Source organism: Hevea brasiliensis, chromosome 1 (genome assembly GCF_030052815.1).
Source record: "Hevea brasiliensis isolate MT/VB/25A 57/8 chromosome 1, ASM3005281v1, whole genome shotgun sequence".
In the NCBI taxonomy this organism is placed as follows: domain Eukaryota; kingdom Viridiplantae; phylum Streptophyta; class Magnoliopsida; order Malpighiales; family Euphorbiaceae; genus Hevea; species Hevea brasiliensis.
In genome coordinates, this window is record NC_079493.1 from 10394475 (window position 1) to 10416485 (window position 22011).

Sequence of the window (22011 nt, forward strand, 5' to 3'; positions counted from 1 at the left end):
GTTATTATTAATATGATGATTTATATATCTTGTTAAATTTTTTATGAGATTCTTTGTCAAAATTAAAAATTTAACCAAAAATTAGTTCATAAGTAATCTAATTCCAATAAAATTAATGCCTAATGATGTTAATTGATAACAGATTAATTAAGGCCTTGTCATCACATTCTTTACCAATAAAAGAAAAAAAAAAAAAAAAAACTTTGTCATCACGATGAAAATTGATGCAGAAAATTTTTCAATTAGAATAATTTACTCTATAAAAAAAAAAATCTAAATACAACATAAAGCAAACTCGTGATATATATATAAACAAGGATGAATTTAAGAATGTTGTGGCTGTTGTATATGTAGCATTAATTTATCAATGTACAGTTGACAGGCAGGCTTGAATATAATTTCACAACCATCATCAATGGGTGACGTTATATCTAAGACTTAGTCATAATAATTAAGTGTATATACATAAGAGAAAGAAGCAAATAAAGAAGTAAATACTATAAGAAATGAATCAGTAATAACTTTGGCAACAAGTAAGAAGTTGGAATTTGAGTATGGATTTCAATGTTGGTTTGAGGGAGTAGGATTTTAGAGTGCATTAAAGTTGTATCTACTTGCCATCTTAAATGCATTGGCCCTCCTTTTAATGGGTTTGATGAAGGCAATTTAAGAACCCTCTTAAGTAGTCACGCCCTCTCTTGCATGACTCCACCAAATCCAAAGGAGAGGAATTGGGTTATGTACTACTACGCTTCACTCTCTGTTTGTTTACAAAGTTTCCTCAATTGGGTTCTCTTCATTTTCTTCTCTTCACTCTTCTATCTTTCCTCAACCTTGAAAGCTAAGGTAATGCAGAGCAAAAGCTGTGTGTAGACAGAGAGAGTCTTGTTAATATATGTTTACGTATTGAAATATATTGAATCTGAGAAAGGGTAAGAGTTTTTGGAGGATAATGGAACTTACAGAGCTCTCCTTGGCTCCAACTCAGTTTGTTGTTGAAAAAAGCGTGAATAGTTCATCTTCAGAATCTGAAAACAACTTTTCCAGTTCCAGTAGCAGCAGGAAAAGGAAATACTTATCAGAATCTGTTGATCTTCATGTTAAAGACCCTCTTCCTCTGGATTGGGAGCAATGCCTTGATCTTGATGTCTCTCTCTCTCTCTCTCTCTCTCTCTCTCTCTCTCCCTCTCTTCGACACATACACACAGAACACTTCATCTCTTATAGAGTTTTTTTTTTCTTTCAAATATTATTTTTTTGTCACTTTAAAATTATTGATCTTTCGCTATATATGATATTAATTGTTGTTTGCAGTCAGGTAAAATGTATTATCTGAACAGGAAGACATTGAGAAAGAGTTGGAATTGGCCCAAGGTGGATCAAAAGCTAGATCTTGAACTCAACATTTCACCACTCTCTGATTGCCCTGATCATCATCAATGCAGAAGCTCTAATAATTCATCACTTGAAGATTACTCAAAGAAGCTTCATGCTTCATTATCAAGCTGCAGCAACAATAGTATGGTAGCATTGGCTTGCTTGAATTGCCATCTTCTTGTCATACTCTCAAGATCCTCTCCTTCTTGCCCCAACTGCAAGTATGTCCATTCCCTTCCTACCCATCAAGCTCCTCCACAGCCTAAAATGTCTCCTACAAAGTCCCTCAGCACCTTAAGCCTCTTGAAATAGACATGCATGAAATAGAAAATAGAGAGAGAGAAATTAAGGAGTGGGATAAGATGATGCATAGATATGATCTTCATGACCCTTATGATATATAAATCAAATTAAGCTACTATGCCATGTTCCCTTTTTTCGATGTTTGATGATCAAAAAGAGTACATAAAGAATCTATGGAAAGCTTTTTCTGTAATTTAATTGTGCAACTATTTGCAAATTGTACATTATTTTCACTATGAGAACTTGATAATGCATCAACAATATAAGCATATTAAACTAATTAAGTTAATATTGTGTGTAGAGTAGGTTTATTTCTTGATCTCTATTTTCTTTGAATCCAAAAAAGAAAGAGTTTACAGTATCCAATAAGTACATGCCTACCCCACAATGCAAGATATCATAAATATATCATAAATTTAAATTATGATATATATATATATATATAAAAGGTTTGAGTTTAAAGTTAAATTTTTACTATATTAACCTGAAACTCAAATAAAAAATTTAGTTTATAATTATTTTTAAATAATAATAAATATTTAAATATATAAAATTATTAATTTTGAATTGAATTCATTTTAGTTAAGAAAAAAAATTGAATACATTTTGATTAATCGAATTTTTCGATTTAGGAATTTTTTATATACTTTTAATTATTAAATTTTGTAAAATTAAAATTAAAAATATAATAATATTCTTTATTTTTTTTTTCAAAATCACAATAATTAAAAAAAATAACTTTTAATAGATGAAGAATGTAATTATTTTAATTGGTGCTACGTATAGCGTTCTTGTCCCCCCCAACCACAACATTTCTAGTGTTTTTGACGACTGCCTATGGGAAAGAAGTTGTTATGAGGTACCTATATGATTATTGATGATTGAGATTATAGTTACAAATTCTGGGAATGGGGTCACCATTAGAAGACAAAATCTATAAAACCAACATTGGGAAGGTAACATAGAAGGGAGAGGTCCTTCAGTTTCGAAAGCTTCTGCGATATACATGGGTGCAAGTGATTGGAGAGGAGGTGTGAATCAATGAAGTGGGTCTATGGTGGACAGATTATATAGGGATCTGTGTTAGTTTCTTGGGCTCCATGCATGCAGCTCTTTAAATCCTGTACTGACACACACGGTGGGTTTTAAATGGGTTCTTAATGTGACAGTTTAGTACTTAGTTTCACCATTCACCTTCCGCTTTTATGGCAATGTAATATCCATTGTACGATTTACAGAGCTTTTGAGTTTTCAGTTTTCGGAAATGATTTGGATCAAAGATTTGTATCAAAACTGGATCATCATCATAGATACTCTTAAAATTAATAGATATAAAAAATTATTTTATCCTAATTAATTATTTGCATGAGTTTGTCTACATTAAGTAATTGCAAATTTTTTTTTTCTCATGATTTTTTTTTATTTTTCTGTCACGTTTTTTTTTTCTCTTTCTTACTATCTCTCTCTTGCTCTCTCTCTCTCTTTTTTTCAAAAATAAAATTCATTTATTACGAATCTCATAAAGATAAAGAAGATGATATAAACATGATTTGTGTTAAAAGATTAAGGTAGAAGAAATTTACTGTCATATTTCTTGTCCAATTTGCATGAAATAAAAGGGGCCTAACAACGTGAGAAGCAATCCAGATTACATCATTTACCACTTCAGTAATTGAAAGGGGGCTATATGTAAAACAAAAGCACATATATATATATATATATATATATATATATATAATTTGATTATATAATTTAAAATAATAAAACAATATTGTATTCACAATGGTTAACTTTGACTTATTTATTTTTTCTAAGAAAACTCTGAGATAAAGTTAAAATTATTACGAAGATAAAAGAAAATAAGTATGCATTGTAAAATATAAAAGAGATGAATAAAAACAATGATATAAATTTCAATTAATATACTAAAGTGTTTAAATAATAAAATGAAATATAGGGAAAAAATATGCATAAAAATTAAAATATGAATATAATGTACTCTAAATGAATAAAAAAAATAAAAAGCAAAGGTATTTAAAAAAGGGATTGAACATTTTTAATTAAAAAAATTGTTATATTTAGAAATTTTTTAAATAATTAAAAGGATATAGAGAAATTTATCAAAGATCAATATAAGTAGAAAGATTTATCAAAAGAGAGATGGATTTATGAAAGATATATAAGAGAGAGAGAGAAAGATTTATCATATAGAAAGATAGATTTAAAGGTGAGAAGACAAGAATGAAAATTTATTAGGGTAAATTATTATGTGTACTCGGTGTATATATATCTTTATTGATAAAACCACAGGTTTTCCATTCTTATTTTTATATTATAATTATTTTTATGTAAATACATATAGTATATTATTTTTTAATGTAATGAGTATACTCTATAGTTTTTCATTTATTAGAGAGATTTATTAGATATATAGAGAGAGAATTATTAAACAGAGTGAGCATAATTTTTTAAATTTATGTTATTAAAATATTACTTGATATATTTTTTATTTTATTATATTTATAGTCGATAATTTATTTTATTTTTTATTAATAAGCTTTGAAAATTACGTTTATCCATTATAAAAGTTAAAAAAAAAATTGATGAGTGCAAAAGATAAAAAAAAATTAAAAAAAAAATTTGAGCATAATAAATTAAAATAAAATATAAAAAATTCAAGAATATAATAGACTTTTTTTTTTCAAATAATTCAGAAAATAATTTGTGTTGGGAGATTCAAACCATAATTAATTCATGGACTAGCTTAACTGCCATGATTCTTCACCATTCTTGTTTCATGCATGCGACTTCGCAGTATTTCATGACAATATTATCACTAAAATTCAAGCCACATTCATTTTATTCTTACAAATATTTAAGACTACTTAATTAAAATAAGCTCCCTCAGGTTTATACACCTTCGTCTATGCTATTTTAAAAACAGCACTTTCTTTAACATTGCATTATAAAAAAATAAATTTTAATTACATTTTAATCCTTAAATATTTTTATATAAGACATTTTAATCTTCCAAACTTAGAGATCGCAACTGGTACAATATTCACAAAAATCACCTCCACTTAAATTTAAATTTAATTAATATTCTCAAAATTTAAATATATTCTAGAACTGATTAAAATTTATTTCTAACTATTTGAATACCCGATTATTATTTCTTAAAAAATAATAAAAAAATTTTTAATTTTATATATTTTGATTAAAATCTACATAAAAAATATTTTTATTAATAATTTATATTTTAAAAATTTAATAATTTCATAAAATATTTTAATTTTATTTTATATAAAATAAAATATATAAAAATTTAAAAATATAATTATAAAAATATATATTATATATTTAATTAAATATTTATAAAAAATTTTTAACATGTAAAATTCAAATTTGACTTGAACCATCATGGATATTGAATTCTAAATCCAAAAATATCCCAAACTCAATTATATAATACCCAATTTTAATTACATAATATTTAAATCTATCTTATTAAGAATCAATTAAATCATGTACTCTTTTTTAACCTGATCCATCGGCATCCCTATCCAAAACCAAAATCTTGTATGTTTCGGTAATGATTATGTAGAGACTAAACTGCTAATTTGAAAATAACAATAACAAGGTCAAAAGTACAGATAAAAAATCTCCTCTAAATATATATATATATATATATATATATATTTTCTAATTTTTAGAGCAAAAATATTTAACTAATAATTCACAAAAAACAATAATTTTTAATTTAATAATTACACTTTTTACAAACGCCTATGAAAAAAAATAAAATAAAAATTAGTAGATATCCGATATATTAAAAATTTATCCATACTTCTGCTACCCAAAATCATATTTATCTTTAAATTAGTACCTGTATAGAAATACCTGAAAACACAGAGGGTAATATTATATGCCCACAAAATATAATGCGTAAGCTCTATGAGCAGCCCTTTTAGGTTGCCGATACATTATTATGTCTAATTGTGTTTGTGTACCTGAGGAAATACTTGGCAGCAACGAGAAATACAAAGCTCAGAATCCCAATTTTAACTGAAAGCACTGTACCAAATGAATTGTGCCTGTTCTTGCTTGTGCTTTTGGCACTAGATTTATCCCGGCTAGAAGATGTAATCTGGGTCTTCATAAATAATGAATACTTTTCAATATCTGGAGGAGTTAATGCTGGTTTTAGCGACTCCTTTACAGTCTGGAAATGTTGGTTGCACACAATAGTGGCAGATATGTTTTCCCTCAGAGCTACAATTCCAGCTTCCCTACAAAGACCTTCCAGTTCAGCCCCTGTGAAGAGCTCAGTATCTTCTGCTATTCTTCTCAGGTCAACATCTTCGGCTACTTTCATGTTTCGTGTATGAACACAAAGTATCTCATACCGAGCCTCTAAATCAGGAGGCGGAACATATAGCACCTACATGTTCATACAAATAAAGTTAAACTGGATTCCACAACTGCAGGTTTAATGCCTAAAAATTTCATTTCCAATATCAATGCAAACAAACCAAGAGCTTCAAAATGATTTTGAACCATTTAAAACAAGATCATCTTGGGGGTAAGCTATCTTATATTCTTAGCAAAAATCAGTATTTGACAAGTCCGCTTTGTCAGGAATTTTGCATCTTTTATTGAATTTTGTAAAATTTTTTTTCATTTGGTTGAAGAAAACATCTGTTCAGCAAGGAAAAACTCAATTTCAAGTTTATACTTATCAGTTATGTCCATAGTCACATCTGAACTGATATCTAAACAGTCATGGATCAAAATGCAATAATGTCAAGAGGATCTGTTATTTGCCTATATGCAAGGACTCCACCTAATACCAGGGCATAACCAGCTTACTGACTTTTTCTACCATTCAATGTTTATGTTTGGGAATATTTCAATGCAGACACCAAGAGTTTCATATGAGAGTTAGGTTAATAATTTTGGCAAATTACTGTTCAAATTATATCAACAGGGCATTTTAGTAATCATGATGGTTTAGTAATTTTATAATTTTGTTAAGATGAACCGACTTTTATCAGTCTTAAATCAGTTTATGTTTTGAAGATTCTTTAGATCCTAATTAGTTCAGTAATCAAATAAAAGAGGGATCTTTGTTTCAGAGTTGGAATCTTGTAAGGATTAAAAGTGCAAACACTTACAAGGTGTTTTGTAAAACTGAAAATTTAAGAGTTAAATTGTAAGTGTTAAATAAGATAAATGCTGAAATTTTAAATTGTAACGTTGTTTGGTATGGGCTTTAAGAGAATTTTAATTTAATTGAAATTTTTAAGTGATACATAGAAAAGGATTATCAAACAAGTTTAAAGTAAAAAGCGAGATGAAATTTTTAATTTTAAGTGCTTAATTATGTTATCAAACACTCCCCTTAGTACATGTTTGGTATGATGTCATTCAATGTAATGAAATGAAATGACTTTTTAGTTCTTTTTTTTTTATTATTGAATTTATGTTTGATTATATTCCATTATGTTCAATTACATACCACAAAACAAGCATTTACAGTATTATGATTACTCTCCGATTTCGTAACCACCTAAGCTTGTAAAGCTTTAGTATCATGTTTTCGGTGATGAAAAATCCAGAAAAAAAGAAAAAAAAAACTTTTTGTGTAATTCAATTCTAACAGTAGAAAGCGCAAGCTTTCTTGAATAGGATTATCTACTTGAGTAAGAATTCAGAATAGTAGTCTTTGATACTGTAAAGATAACCTTATTTGTATACAAAGTACATAGTGGACCATGTTGCTTATAATATAGGGTAAAGCATCCAAAAAAAGGGGGTTTTAGTGCTTTATCAATATCAAGAGTTAGTGTTTTGTTGTGACAAGCTAGTACCTTGTATTTTGCCCTGTTAATGATTGTTAACAACCAAATGCAATAAGGCCATTATATATTATTACTGACATGGCAGGGAAGAAATAATAAAAAATTATATTTAAAATTTCTTTAAAAACCACATTTACTTATTTATATTCTTTTAAAAAATTAATAATTTCTCACAAAAATTATTTAAAAAAATTGTATATTTTTTAATTATTTTCCCCTGAAATGTCAGGCATTTTTAACAGCGTTACAGCAATTGATTACTAACTGCAATCGAAGCAAAACACAAAGTACTGACTTGTCACAAAAAGAAAAACCACAAACCCTTGCTTGAAAAGTGCTAAATCACAGAGTATTTGTACTTGCCCTATAATAAAATTTTAATGGTCAAGGGTTAATATTATTTTTATTATTAAAGCAATATGGGTCCTACTCCTACCTCTTAGAAATTATGTTGATTTTCATTAAATTATTCTTAATTCTTATGTTATATTCTATATTTCTAATTTTGTAATATTGAATTATTGATGAAAGAATACTTATAAATTGATTATTAGCTCGTAAAAAGAAAAGGACACTGAGTCAACAGGTAGTAAACCTTAAAAAATTTGCAAATAGATACTGCAACAAGTTGAACAATATTTACACTAATGTTGAGCAGAAGTCAAACTGATTATTCAGTCTGTTTATGGAACCATCTGCAAACCTTTGTAAAATCTGCACTCTATAGTTCAATTTTAAGTTTTTAACCATGTTGGCCTCAAACCATGTTTAACCATTTGCCAGGCTAAAAGAAAAATAAAATAAATGTGCAAATAAAGCTTTTGTATTGCTTACCACACATTTGGGAAGCAAAGAAGTCAAGTTGTATAATAGAATATACTTCTTACCAAATCAAAGCGTCCAGGGCGCAAAAGTGCAGCATCAATTGCATAAGGACGATTTGTGGCAGCTAACACAAGAATTCCCTTTTGGTTTTAAGCAAAGTCCAAATCATGAGAACCGAAGTTAGATGTTAACAGCCAACTTCTAACAAAGGTCATTTTGAGATAAACAGAAAACTTAATCCTGTTATATTAGCACTTACCTTGGCTTGTTCCAGACCATCCATTTCAGTCAATAAAGTTGATAGAAGCCTTTCTCCTACTGTAATACTGTCACTTGAACTCCCACCCCTGCCAATGAACAAAAGGGTTTTGAGAATCATTTATATGTTCAGGAACCCAAACTTCATTCTAAGAGCATGATGAGAAAATTCTATTCAGTTCAGCATGTTTATGACAGCATACATCACATAACACATGATTAGCATTATTTCTGGCTCTTTAAGACACTTGCCTAAAGAACCTATCATGAAAAATTCGAACATATGTATTGGAATAAACTATAAACGTTCATATTGAGATGAATCAAAAGGTGGCATTTGAGTGCCATAATGCATCATTATTCCCATCTGAATTCCCTTTCTTGAGGAAGTGGATTCATATTCCAAGAATGTGACATTATTGTTGCATCATCATTATGGCCCACCGAAAGATACAACAGTACATGTACTGTAAGACCCTAATATAAATACATTGTATTTTATTTGATTTGGTTATATTTGGCTGTTTATATGACTAGGTCTAAATTTATTCCATGGTTGAAATGGATTTATCTTCTATTTATTACATATAACTTTCCCTTCTTTTTCTTTCCTATGGTTTAGTAATATCTATCTCATAAAAGAGAAGTACTAGAAAATCCTTTTTTGAAATTGCTTGCATCCATTGGGCTTTTGTAATTTGGCTTTTGGAGAAAAATCTACTAGGCTTTTGATAATTTAACAAAAATATATATATATATTTGAAGGTAATAATATCTCTATGTTTTTGTTTCTTCCTGCTCCCATGGGAATGTAACAATTCCACTTTAAGGATGGGAATCATATGCACACATACATAGAAATACAGAAGAACCAATGATTAAAGCATATGGCTTTCCTAGAATATAAGATTCTCGTGCAAACTAAACATGGGAATACCACATTCCCAAATCATTTTCCTATGTGATTACCCAAAACAAAAAAAATATATATATATATGCACCCTATGGGTAATGTTACAATCTCTCCCCCACACACACATACATACTCAAAAAATACAAAATGCACTGTTAATGTTTCTATCCATCTCACACACACACATGCATACACACTCATAAAACACAAAATGAACCCTGTAGGTAATGTTACTCTCACTCTCAAACACACACACATGCATACATACTCAAAAATAGCATTTATTGCAAACAGAAAACATACTAACCGTTTAGCAGCAACAACATCAGCCTCATCAAAGAAAATTATGCTTGGCGCTGCAAGGCGAGCCCTTTGAAATGTATTACGCAACAATGCTTCACCCTCTCCAACATACATTGAATATAATTCTGCACCACTGATTTATAGTTTCTAAATACTCAAGAAGTACAAATGAAACATCTTCCCCCAATCCCTTCCTCTCTTATTTTATATCTTTAGATGTAACAAAAGGAGCAACTAAAATTTAAAAAAAAAAATGTGACTAAAGCTTTACACAATTATAGAATTACAATCACAAGCAGTTTAAGAAGGCAGTTTGATCTGTAACTATCAAAAAGTAATTAATATGTCAAGCAGCATTTTTATCTTCATAGATTAATTGAAGTGGCCATGGAGCAAGGTGAAAGAAAGAATTGTACTATTGAAATCAATTAGATATGAAACACCTAAATGAGCATTATGAAATGCAAACAAAATTGGCTAGAGAATCAAATAACCTCAGTCACAAATTTCAGATAATGTTGTTGGAATTGGGTAGAGAAACCTCAATTACACAGATCTCAGATAATGTTATTGTTGTTTACTGATTATGCAAATCCTTTGCCAGAATCTTTTACTTTGGTTGAAGTAATAGGTCATATACCCCTTTGTACTGATACTGGCATTGTTAAGCACACAATAGATTGTCACCCCAACTAGAACAGCTTATGAACTTCTATACTATGATACTAACCATTGCAATAATTGAACACTTCTTGTCAGAAGAAAAACCAGAAGGGGGACAAAGACCAACAATCAAGCTGTCGATGCAAGATAGGATATTAAGGGCTAGATTAACGGTTCAAGGTTGGAGCACAACAGACTTTAATAAAGTAGCATAATTTCTTTTCTCCTCAGCCCCAAAGATTTCTGATCTAACTATTAGGGATAAGCAACCATCAAATCTCAGCCATCAGTAAACAGCCCCCACCGTTCTTCCAAACAATAATCATAAATGGCTAAATATTGCTAAACTTTCATGATTAAATAAATCCCTATGAATGTAAGCATTCCTTTTCTAATGCATCACAACCAAGATCATTTGTGAGAAGAGGTTCCAATTTGCAACTAAAAGATAGCCAAACCTCAAAGAAAAAAAGGAAGCTTGGGCAGCATTAGCTGCAGCTTTAGCTAGAGTAGTTTTTGAGCATCCTGGAGGCCCATGCAGAAGGACACCACGAATAGGTGATATACCCATCCTTGCAAATGCAGCAGAATGTTTAATAGGCCACTCAACAGCCTGTTGGAGCTTTTTCTGTCAATAGAGAAAACACAGTACCACCCCTCAAATCCTTCATATACAAGTATCTCTCATTAAATTTCAGCAAGAGAGAAGATGTAAAAAGAATGCACATGGTTACAGACCTTCAAATCCTTTAATCCACCAATATCTGCCCAAGATACCTTGGGGATTTCCACAGTAACACCTCTTGTTATGCTAGGGCCCACCACAGATCTTGCATGTTTCCAATCTTCCATTGTCAAGGAAAACACGCCAGCATTTTCATTGGCCTCTGAAGACTTAAGAGCAGACATAGTAGCCTCGCGGCATAAAGCTTCTAGATCAGCCCCAACATAACCATTGCAAGATGCAGCAATAGCTTGCAAGTCAACAGTTGGTTCCAAAGGAAGCTTCTTTGTGTAAAGCTGAATACAATAAACAGGGAAAAAAAATACACCCCCCACATTATTAACCCATGCTAATCCAACACAAACAAGATAAGCAACAATTATACTTGCACATTATGTTTGGAATCAAATTAACAAATAATTTGTTTTAAATTTCAAATATATTGTGAATTTTTTTTGTATAAATGAATTCTATTGAGTCCTCAACTGTAAATGATTCTTTATATTTGGTAGTTATACCAGGATCTAGAATGCCAATCATTTATGTTTGCAATAAGAGAGGGACACACACACACACACATGATTCTTTATATTTGGTAGTTATACCAGGATCTAGAATGCCAATCATTTATGTTTGCAATAAGAGAGGGACACACACACACACACACACACAACACACACACACACACACACACATGATTCTTTATATTTGGTAGTTATACCAGGATCTAGACACACACACACATGATTCTTTATATTTGGTAGTTATACCAGGATCTAGACACACACACACACACACACACACACACACACACACACACACACACATGATTCTTTATATTTGGTAGTTATACCAGGATCTAGACACACACACACACACACACACACACACACACACACACACAGAGCACCACCCATTCAGTTATCCGAACAATATCATATTTAAGTGGAAATCCATTTGCAAATTCAATGTTTCATAAATTTGATAGAATTTTTCCAAGTACAGTGAATTCCATAAAAAAAACAAGATAAGCAACAATTATACTTGCACATTATGTTTGGAATCAAATTAACAAATAATTTGTTTTAAATTTCAAATATATTGTGAATTTTTTTTGTATAAATGAATTCCATTGAGACTTCAACTGTAAATGATTCTTTATATTTGGTAGTTATACCAGGATCTAGAATGCCAATCATTTATGTTTGCAATAAGAGAGGGACAAACACACACACACACACACACACAGCACCACCCATTCAGTTATCCGAACAATATCATATTTAAGTGGAAATCCATTTGCAAATTCAATGTTTCATAAATTTGATAGAATTTTTCCAAGTACAGTGAATTCCATAAAAAAAAAAGGAATTATAAATGAAATCTGTCAAGTTAAAAACAAAACAAACATGTAATTATAAATGAATTTATTAAACTTTTATATTCCAAACATGATGGGCCTAATTTACAAATAAATTCCATAACATTTTAAGGAGTTTAGTTGTTCCAAACACTATAGAAGAAAAATCTTCAGTGGCTGATGAATTTTGCCATACAATTGGCCATATAATGCACAAAAATATCAAAAAACTAAATTTTACCTTTAAAATTTGAAAGCGTTCCTCTTCCGTAGGTGTAGTAACTTCTATTTCAGTATCAAAACGCCCTGACCTTCTTAGTGCAGGGTCAATTGCATCAACTCTGCACACAAAAACCATATGAACTAACATATATGATGCAGACACGGGATAGTCATACTCAAACAGCTTTCATTGAAGCTTGTAGCTATGGGTTCTCCAGCAACTACGCTAGGCATTTGAGCAAGGCTCGACATGAAACAGAACATGTCATTTAAGAATGCCATGTGGTGCAGAATTTTTTTTGCACAAAGTATCCAGTTGGTTTCCCCCGTAAGAACATAGTTACATAGTAGCCCTCCCTTCAACATGCCATCACAAATTGATCTATGATGCACAGGAAACAATCTAATGCTAAGCTTAAGTAATTACAAACTAAACTTGGCAACCAGTCCATTTAACATCTATGATAGTTATGATTACACAGCAGAAAAACTTCAAAAAGTACAACACAGGCATCCTCTTTTTACGTATCACATTTATATGTTTAAAACTACGATCAGCATAGGAAAAAAAAATTCTCATCTGATCAATTCCGCTTCCATATAATAGAAAAGGGCCTCGATAAATAAAAAGGTGAGAAAACAACCTGTTAGTTGATGCAACCACAACAACGTGCGCTGAAGATGTAGATGAGTGTTTATTGGCATCCATCAAAGTAAATAGTTGAGAAGCTACACGAACATCCTGCTCGCGTCTGCAAATGGAATACTAATTTAAATATTTAAGAGTAGAACTTTACCTAATCCCTCTAATCCAATCAAGATATAACAAACCCAGAAAGATAACAAACACTCAAATTGCAGAGAATTGACCAAAAAAAATCTATATATATAAAATAAACCCACCCCGAAAAAAAAAAAAAAAGAAGAAGAAGAAGAAGAAGAAAAAAGCACAACATTAAAGATTACAGATCAAATGAAATAATAAATAAATACAAAATCAAATAGCCATTACAATTTCTCCCATACCTTGAATCACGACGTGGACATAGTGCATCTATTTCATCTATAAAAATCACGGATGGCTTGCCTAGCTGTGCATGAGATGCTGCCTCTGCAAATGCCTCACGCAAACTTTTCTCACTTTCCCCAGCAAAACCTTTATGAACAGAATGTGGACTGGGAAGACACACCCACAAATTGAAACAAACACAAGTTGTTCAACAAACTGAACGCCTTAGAAGGAAACTTTCTATTAACCAAAGCTTCATCACAACTAACTGAAAGAACAGCATGTAGTAATTAACACAAAAATAAGTCACTACCTGATGACAATCAAATATGCACCACATTCTTGAACAACTGCACGTACCAAACTTGTCTAGTATTGAAAAAATAAAATAAGAGAAAAATCAAATAAATAAATAAATAACACCATTATGCCTAGAGAAAATCATATTCAGTTAACAAAATCAGACACAACTTATATAACACAACACAACAAGAATAACTAGAAATTAGTCATCCATTCCAAATTTGTTTCCCCCCAAAAGAATAAATGCTACTAAAATAAATTTAAACACAGTCATGAGCATTTTCCTCTACTTCCACATATGGAGGCAAATAGAAAAGTAGTCATATGTGCATCATATAGATAGCAACACAATAGGGTTATTGGCCCCATAGTTATCCATCGCTTGGGTATCTGTTAGACTATACTCGGTTTCAGCAATGGAATATAAAGTTATGGACACGGCAATTGGTTTTGGTTATAGATAGGAGGATAGGCCCGTAAATTAGGTAGGTGGCCCGAATTTCAAATTGTTTGGCCTGAAATTTTTTAGTTGTGCTTTACAATAGCTTGATCTCAAATAGAGCTAATTGGCGAAAAATTTCAGGCTATTGAGATCAAGCTCTATTTGAGATTTACAATAGCCCCAATGACCTTCAAGCTCAACTCAGGCACAGTGGTAAAAAAAACTGTGCTGAGGCACTGATCTCGGGCTTGCTTCATCCCAAAAGATTTCAAGCCAAGCCAGGGCTTCTAGTCAGCCCAGCTCAGCAGCCTGTTTACAGCCCCTGAGAGGGCCGGAAGTTTTCTACTTTCCAATTTTTTTTTTTTTAAGCTAAGGTGCAAGACATGGAGTTCTGCATCAGCACTTTTTGTCAATATCAGCAAATGTTTTCTCTCACTATATTAACTTGAATAGATTGGGTTCATTGCTACAACAAAAAAAAAATAAAATAAATCAGGGTTGGAAATAGGTTCCCCCTACCAACCCCACACCCCCCCCCAACAACCCAAAAAAAAAAAAAAGTTCAAGGATCTTTCTTGTATTTGGTAATAAAAAAGTAAAAACAAAAACAAGTGCCAAAAGTTTGCAAAGTCTATTAACACATCAAGAGAATTAAATTATCCACATCTCTAGCAGCCTCCATTTGCTTCAATAGTAAAGCCAATAATGCAGTGAAACAAAGGAATCATCAATTAAGTTTCAAGATGAAACAAACACTGGCATGGCTCACAATTTTGACGAGATATAATACCTTTCCAGTTCCTGGTGGACCATACAGAAGCAAACCTTTTGGCCACTGGAGTAAAACAAGAAATAAGATAATTAAAAATTATAACAAGAAGATAATAACCGAAAATATTTAATCGTAGAGAAGAGGGAGGAAGGAAGAAAAAAAGACAGAGTAAATTGTGCGGTTCAGTTACTTTAATACCCAGCCTTTTGGCTTCATAAGGATAAAGAAGAGGGAAAGTGATGAGTTCTCTTAGAGCTTCAAGGGCCACTTTATTTCCAGCAATTGCTTCTTCAGCTCTCCACTCCTTTATCTTATTTTGATTTATGTTGTTGCTGTTGCTGCTGCTGTGTGTTTCCATCTGAGAAACAAGACAATTTTTTAGCATAAAGGATTCAATTTTTTTTTTTTTAAATCCAAAGCAATGGTGCATGGACTTGATCAATTGATGTTATGGACCAACAGCTGCACTCTTGCACCACTCCCCTTTCTCTATTTCATTAATCCCACAGGTTCAATTGAAATAGAAATAAAACACCACTGACTCTTCTTTGCTTTCACATCCCATTCCCTTTTGGGCATGTGAACTCACAGGAAAACTATGGAATTCAAGGGAAAGAGTGGAATAAAAAAATACTCGATTGGAGAGTTTGAGAATTTCTTTACAGATAAATGAGCTGAAGAGAACAAGGAACCTTTACGGTTTACAGTTTATACAAACAGAAGCCAGATAGGAATAAATATTATTATTTGAGAAACCTCATAAATGTATAAGGAGATGGAAATTGGAAAGTGGAAAGAAAGGCAGGGGCTTTCGAGCATTCAGGCTTCATTTCGGCTTTCTATAGTACAGAATTAGAGATTTGGAAGCATCTTAAGGCTGTAGGGATTGATGAGGACTGAGGAATGGGACAAGGGGGACGAAAAGAATTTGCAATGTTTATAAACCAGACCAGAGATTGAAACAAATCCATGACACATTCCCAGTTCAACCAGCAGGTTGAACAGATTTACTTCATTGTGATAACAGGGACTGCAAATGGCCAGAAACCAATCACAAGTCCACAAGCAGCTACTGCAAGATCCTCTTGCACATAAATTTCAAAGTAAAAACTCTTCAATATATGCTTGAATTTTTTGACAATTAAATGAATTTCATTACCAAATAGAAAAAATTAAAAATTTTAAAAAAGAAAAAAGGAGGCCAGTGCTCTAACAAGGCCGCCCTACAATAACATGCCAGAAGATTAAAGTATTTGACAAAGGGAAAAGAAAAAATAAATGAAGTAATGAAACAATAAACACAAGCCTATAAGAATAACTAAACCTCCCCTGCACAAAACTCAAGCAAATACCCAACACAGGGCTAATTGAAATCTAAGATAGTGAAAATACGCATACGGAGCAGGACAAATCGCCTGAATTTGAAAGTATAATCCAAAATAAGATTATTATATGTTGGGTAAGAAATAAAATACAAAGATTAAAGGGAAATAATTATCATCTATTGATTTTTGCTCCTCAAACACTAATCAAAACAGCGAGCAACCCATCGACTGCTCAATGCCCTCAACAAATTATGAATAAACAATGAAGAATCAACAAATGCATACATATATAAATCACAAAGGCCACATATTTAGAATAAAAAAAACTATTGTAAAATGAACCAAATAAAACACGATACAGAAAATGCAAAATAGGAAGAATATGCAAACCAAACATAATTATAAAGCATAAAATCACAGTCTAGATATGGAAAATATTGAAAAAAATATAGAAGAAAAGAGTTGTTTTAACTGGAAACATCACCTCACCTACACTAAACAGCGACACGATTGGGAAAGTGGATTCAGTTCAATTACGACAACCACGGTGATGGCTTCAAAGTGATGAACGACGACGACGGCGACGCCAAGGCAGAAAGCGAGGGTTGGAACGGCTATGGTGAACAGCAGTGAAGGAGAACGGCGGCGGTGGCTTCAAAGTGGCAGCACACATGACTCGGGTCTTTAAAACGAGGTAGTATCGGTTTTAACTTTACCTCTTCATGTGTGTATTTTAATTTATTTTAGGCAACAGTCCTAATTTTGTCCTTAAAGTTATGTCATATTTCGGGAAAGCCCTTCAACTTAAAATAAAATAAAATAAGTATTTCAAAATTTTAAAAATAGATCAATAAATTCTTGGAGATAAATAAATCTTTAACTTTTAAAAATATTGATATTGACTGTAGCTCTCGAGTTGGTAACTGATTTCTCAATAATCTACAAGGAAAAAAATGAGGTTGATAATCTACGCAAGGCTACTCTGATGCACAAATTAGTAAATACTAAAAAAAAAAAAGCAAATACTAAAAAAAAAAAAGGGAAAATGAATTATGTAGGCATTAAAAGTCTTAGTTATAGAGCAAATGATAACGCAATTTCGCGACACTCAGATCTTACTAGTTCATATCTAACTATTTCTTCTGTATATTACAGGAGCACAACATACTGCGTAGCGATATTCATGATAGAAATATAGCGCATCCTAACGACTTGTATTTGATTTCTAAAGTAACCCTTCTTATCTGAACCTGATCCGAATCAGACATTTAAAGTCCTTCCAATGATTTTGTTCTTGGACTTATCCGAACTTCTTGCCTTGCATTATGTCTTGTCCGAACGCCATATATCTTGTCTGAACACCATATGTTCGGTTGCCTTAGTGATGAATCTGAATCCAATTCAGTCCTAAAGGATCCAAGCACTTTAAGAATTGGTTTGAATTTTGGAGTGTACCATATCATTTACATAAAAAATATATTAAATTATAATTTGCCTCTAATATAAATATAACACCCCCTTACCCGATCTACAATGTAGCTGAGTAAAAGAATGTCACATTCCGTGCCAAAGCACCTAATCTTATCTTATTCAATTGATGATCAATTTAATTTCATCATAATTTAATCAAAGAAATTTTAAATGGAAACTGTAAGAGTTTTCCCGTATTATTAATATTTTACCTGTTAAAGAATTGTCCTGTTGAAATTATTCATATTGGAAAATCTCAAAATTTATAACAATTTCAAAATCACAACTCATATTTCTTTGCTATTTACATCCATTTCTATACATAAATTTTCTTCGTTACCTTCATTTACAAAATGTGCACATTTATCATACATATCAAAATTTAATTATAAACTTTGTGTTTAATTACAATACACATGATTACCCACTACTGTGGGCTAATGATCTCTACCAGAATAATGTGCAAAGGTGACAATGACTACTACTGCAGATCAGTCCAAAATCCTTGTCCAAAGTCTACTAAGTCCTATCGCCTAGACCTGCGCAAGGAGAAAATCATTGCGCTAAGCATTTCTGCTTAGTGGTGTACTAACATAATTAAAAGTACAATATACAAACAAAAAATAATTTTCATGCTTGTATGAAATAAGAAAAAAATGCACATTTAAATATTCATAAATCATTTAAAAGAATATCGAATTTGTAACATTAAAATTTTGTAGTCATTTCATTTGTTTAACTATGTAACGATTTTGAATACTTTTCACAATATTTTTCTCTCATTTTTTCATATTTTCATATTTTCATGATTTTTGAAAATATTTATTTTCATAGGATCTTTCCTTTTCTTTATTTAGATATTCAACTTTCTTAATTTATTTTAGTGCCCAAAGTAACCTTTAACGGGACTTTTTGGACTGGATATGCGGGTTTTACTGGTGCTGGACACTCGGTGCCTTGGGCCGTCATACCGTCGGACACATCAGTGCCTGCCGGGGATGCAATATAATTGGGCATAAAAGCCATGGGAATAATCATATCGGACACTCGGTGCTTGCCAATAATTATTCAAAGAAATCATGAATAAGGGATAACCATATCGAACACTCGGTGCCAACCAATGGTATGTAGGCATAGAAGCCATGAGCAGTACTGCTAATCTCGTCCCTTCTTGGCATACCAATCTATCTAACTCTTGCACTACTGTCTAGGTATACTTGGGCTAATTTATTATCATTAGCAATTCAATGTTCTCATTATTTCATCATTTCGTTATTATTCTTTTATCATTCCGTCATCATCTCATTCATCACGGAAACATAGGCCCTAAACACAATTTCACATGCCATTCATGCTTAACATACCATTGGCATTAATCACAATTCACATTTTAAACAATTATGCACACATTTCATAAATTCCAGATTTGGTATCTCAACTTCCTTAATAAATTTGGCTAAGGTACAATAGGAATTAGGTCATACCTTCTTCATAAGAATTGTAGATCTATGTCTTATGTTTATTTTGACTTTGGAAGCATTCAATTTGCATTTGTGTAGCTTGAGTTATGGCTATTTTGCCAAAACTATTCCGGAAACCAAATCTCAGTTTTTCAGGTCACTTCCAGAATCCAGACAGATTTTTGGACTCACTTTGTCAAGCAAATTTGGATAGGTTACAGTCATAATTTAGTATCATGGTCCATATGAATTGTTCCCCTATGTCTCAGAATTACACAAATTCAAGAATTACTCGATTTGGAGTTTTGTAAAGTGAGTTATGCTCAATTAAGTGCTTACTGTTTATTTGGTCATTTTTCAGGATTTTAGTTTTGCATTATCGAATTCTAGCCTTAATTCAGGCTTTTTCCAATCAGTTTCAGGTCAAACATTCTCCATAAAAATTTTAGTATATTGTCTTATCTTTCATTTGCCTTTTGTTCCACATTAATTGGAATTATGTAGCTCAAGTTATGGGCATTTAATCCCTCTGGACTCAAGCTGTCCAAATTCACACTTTATGCACAATATCAATTCATTTAATTTCTTCACCATATCATTAATGTTTCTCAATAAATACACATCAAATAATCATAATACAAGCATAATAGCATTAAATAGGCTTCATACAATGAAAACCCTAATTGTATAAAACCCTAACTTAATTAGTAATTACTTTCAAAATTCATGAAATTTCTTAGCACTAACCTTGATTATAAGTCCTAACAATCTGAATCAACCTTCAATTTACCAAAACCTTGACTCTCCTTCTTGTTATCCCAAACCAAAATTCCTTCCTTCAATAACATCTATAATTTCAATCAATATTCATAGTAATCTCCACAATCAAACTTGAATTCCATTAATTCACAACTAACTAAGCTTAAATCATAACTTACCTCAATTGGTCAATAATTCTTCTCCACTAATCTTCCAAATTTCTTAGAATCCTTGCTTGATTTCTTCAAATCAAAGCTTAATACAAGGTTTTCTCTTAATTTTCTATAAAAATTAGGGAGGAATTCATGTGTTTAAAGCTTGGAAAAATGAAGCTTTAATGGAGGAAAAGAGTGAGAAAAGGGGACGGCAAAGAGATGGGAAGAAGAAGATGATGATGGTTTGTCATCTTTCAATTGATATTTATCTTATTTTAATCCCTATTAGCAAACTTGTAAATATTTGGAAATGGCAAACTTGTAAATATGTTAAAATCTCTATCAATTAGGTTTGACTAATTAACTAATTAGGTTCAATTTTTCTAACCATGGTTAATTAAATTAATTCAATTTCATTAATTTAATTAATCTCATTTTTTGTCAATATTTGACTTTTAAATCAAATTGACCAATCCTGCTCTTACGGGGTTTCTATTCATCTTTTCCATAATGTCCGATAAATCTCTAACTCCGTAATTTTACTTAAGTTTTTAATCTACTTCTTTGAACTTATTAAGAATCTTGCAAGGTCCTATATGAATTGGTGTAGCAACCAGACTCATAGTCACTTCCCAGTGGTGTTACCTTCGCCGGGACTTGTGCACATTTAACTGATTTATACTCTATTTCTTTTATTTTTCTTTAACCTTACTTGATCTTTATTAATTTAAATTATGACTCCTTAAATTTAAGGGTAGTTTCAGACATTCTAGCCATCCGAATAAATGTGAGTCATTAGAACAGTGAAATGTACGGACTACCTAAAGTGGGGGTGTTACAATTTTTCCCCTCTAAAAAGAAATTTTGTCCTCGAAATTTACCTGATGTAAATAGCTGAGGATACTGCTGCCTCATTGTCTCCTCGCTCTCCCAAGTGGCTTCCTCTATGTTATGGTGTCTCTAGAGCACCTTCACTAAAGGAATCTTTTTATTCCACAATTCCTTGATTTCTCAAGCTAAGATTTTTACTGGTTCCTCTTCATATGTCAAATCTGATTGCACAACAATTACCTTCGCTGATATGACATGTGAAGGATCCGATCTATACCTCCTTAGCATCGAGACATGAAATACATTATGGATCTTATCCAATTCTGGTGGTAAAGCTAGCTTATAGGCTACCAGACCCACACATTCAATGATTTTGTATGGACCGATAAACCTCGGGCTTAACTTACCATTCTTCCCAAATCTTAACACCTTTTTCCATGATGACACCTTGAGGAAAACTTTATCACCGATTTCATATTCTATGTCTTTTCTTTTTAAATCTATATATGACTTCTGTCTATCTGAGGCAACTTTCAAACTAGCTCTGATTACCTTTACCTTCTCTTCAGTCTGTTTCACCAAATCTGGCCCCATAATCTTATCTTCACCCAATTCTATTTAGCATAAGGGTGTCCTGCACTTTCTCCCATACAATGCTTTATAAGGAGCCATCTTT

General features: G+C 31.6%; 2 protein-coding genes across 5 annotated transcripts; one reads left to right on the forward strand and one right to left on the reverse strand.

The window, feature by feature from the left end:
- The first annotated feature begins 666 nt into the window (after positions 1-666).
- On the forward strand, positions 667-1873 carry LOC110658592 (protein CURLY FLAG LEAF 1). The gene is made up of 2 exons (XM_021816273.2): positions 667-1147; positions 1315-1873. The coding sequence occupies exons 1-2, from the start codon at positions 953-955 to the stop codon at positions 1687-1689; spliced, it is 570 nt and encodes a 189-aa protein (XP_021671965.2). The 5' UTR covers positions 667-952; the 3' UTR covers positions 1690-1873.
- Positions 1874-5507: 3634 nt separating this feature from the next.
- Positions 5508-17373, reverse strand: LOC110658607 (cell division control protein 48 homolog B). Of its 4 annotated transcripts, none has more exons than XM_021816282.2 (13): positions 17150-17371; positions 15526-15693; positions 15354-15398; positions 14132-14187; positions 13836-13985; positions 13454-13561; positions 12829-12928; positions 11242-11523; positions 10962-11131; positions 9845-9973; positions 8626-8713; positions 8429-8506; positions 5508-6121 (listed from the first exon to the last, which is right to left on the reverse strand). In XM_021816282.2, exons 2-13 carry the CDS (start codon positions 15691-15693, stop codon positions 5648-5650), a joined length of 1848 nt encoding a protein of 615 aa, XP_021671974.2. In that variant the 5' UTR covers positions 17150-17371; the 3' UTR covers positions 5508-5647. The 4 variants fall into 4 exon arrangements, with proteins under 4 accessions (XP_021671974.2, XP_021671975.2, XP_021671977.2 ...); XM_021816283.2 differs by having other exon boundaries at positions 17145-17371; XM_021816286.2 differs by having other exon boundaries at positions 5950-6121; positions 8429-8490; positions 17150-17373.
- Positions 17374-22011: the final 4638 nt, after the last annotated feature.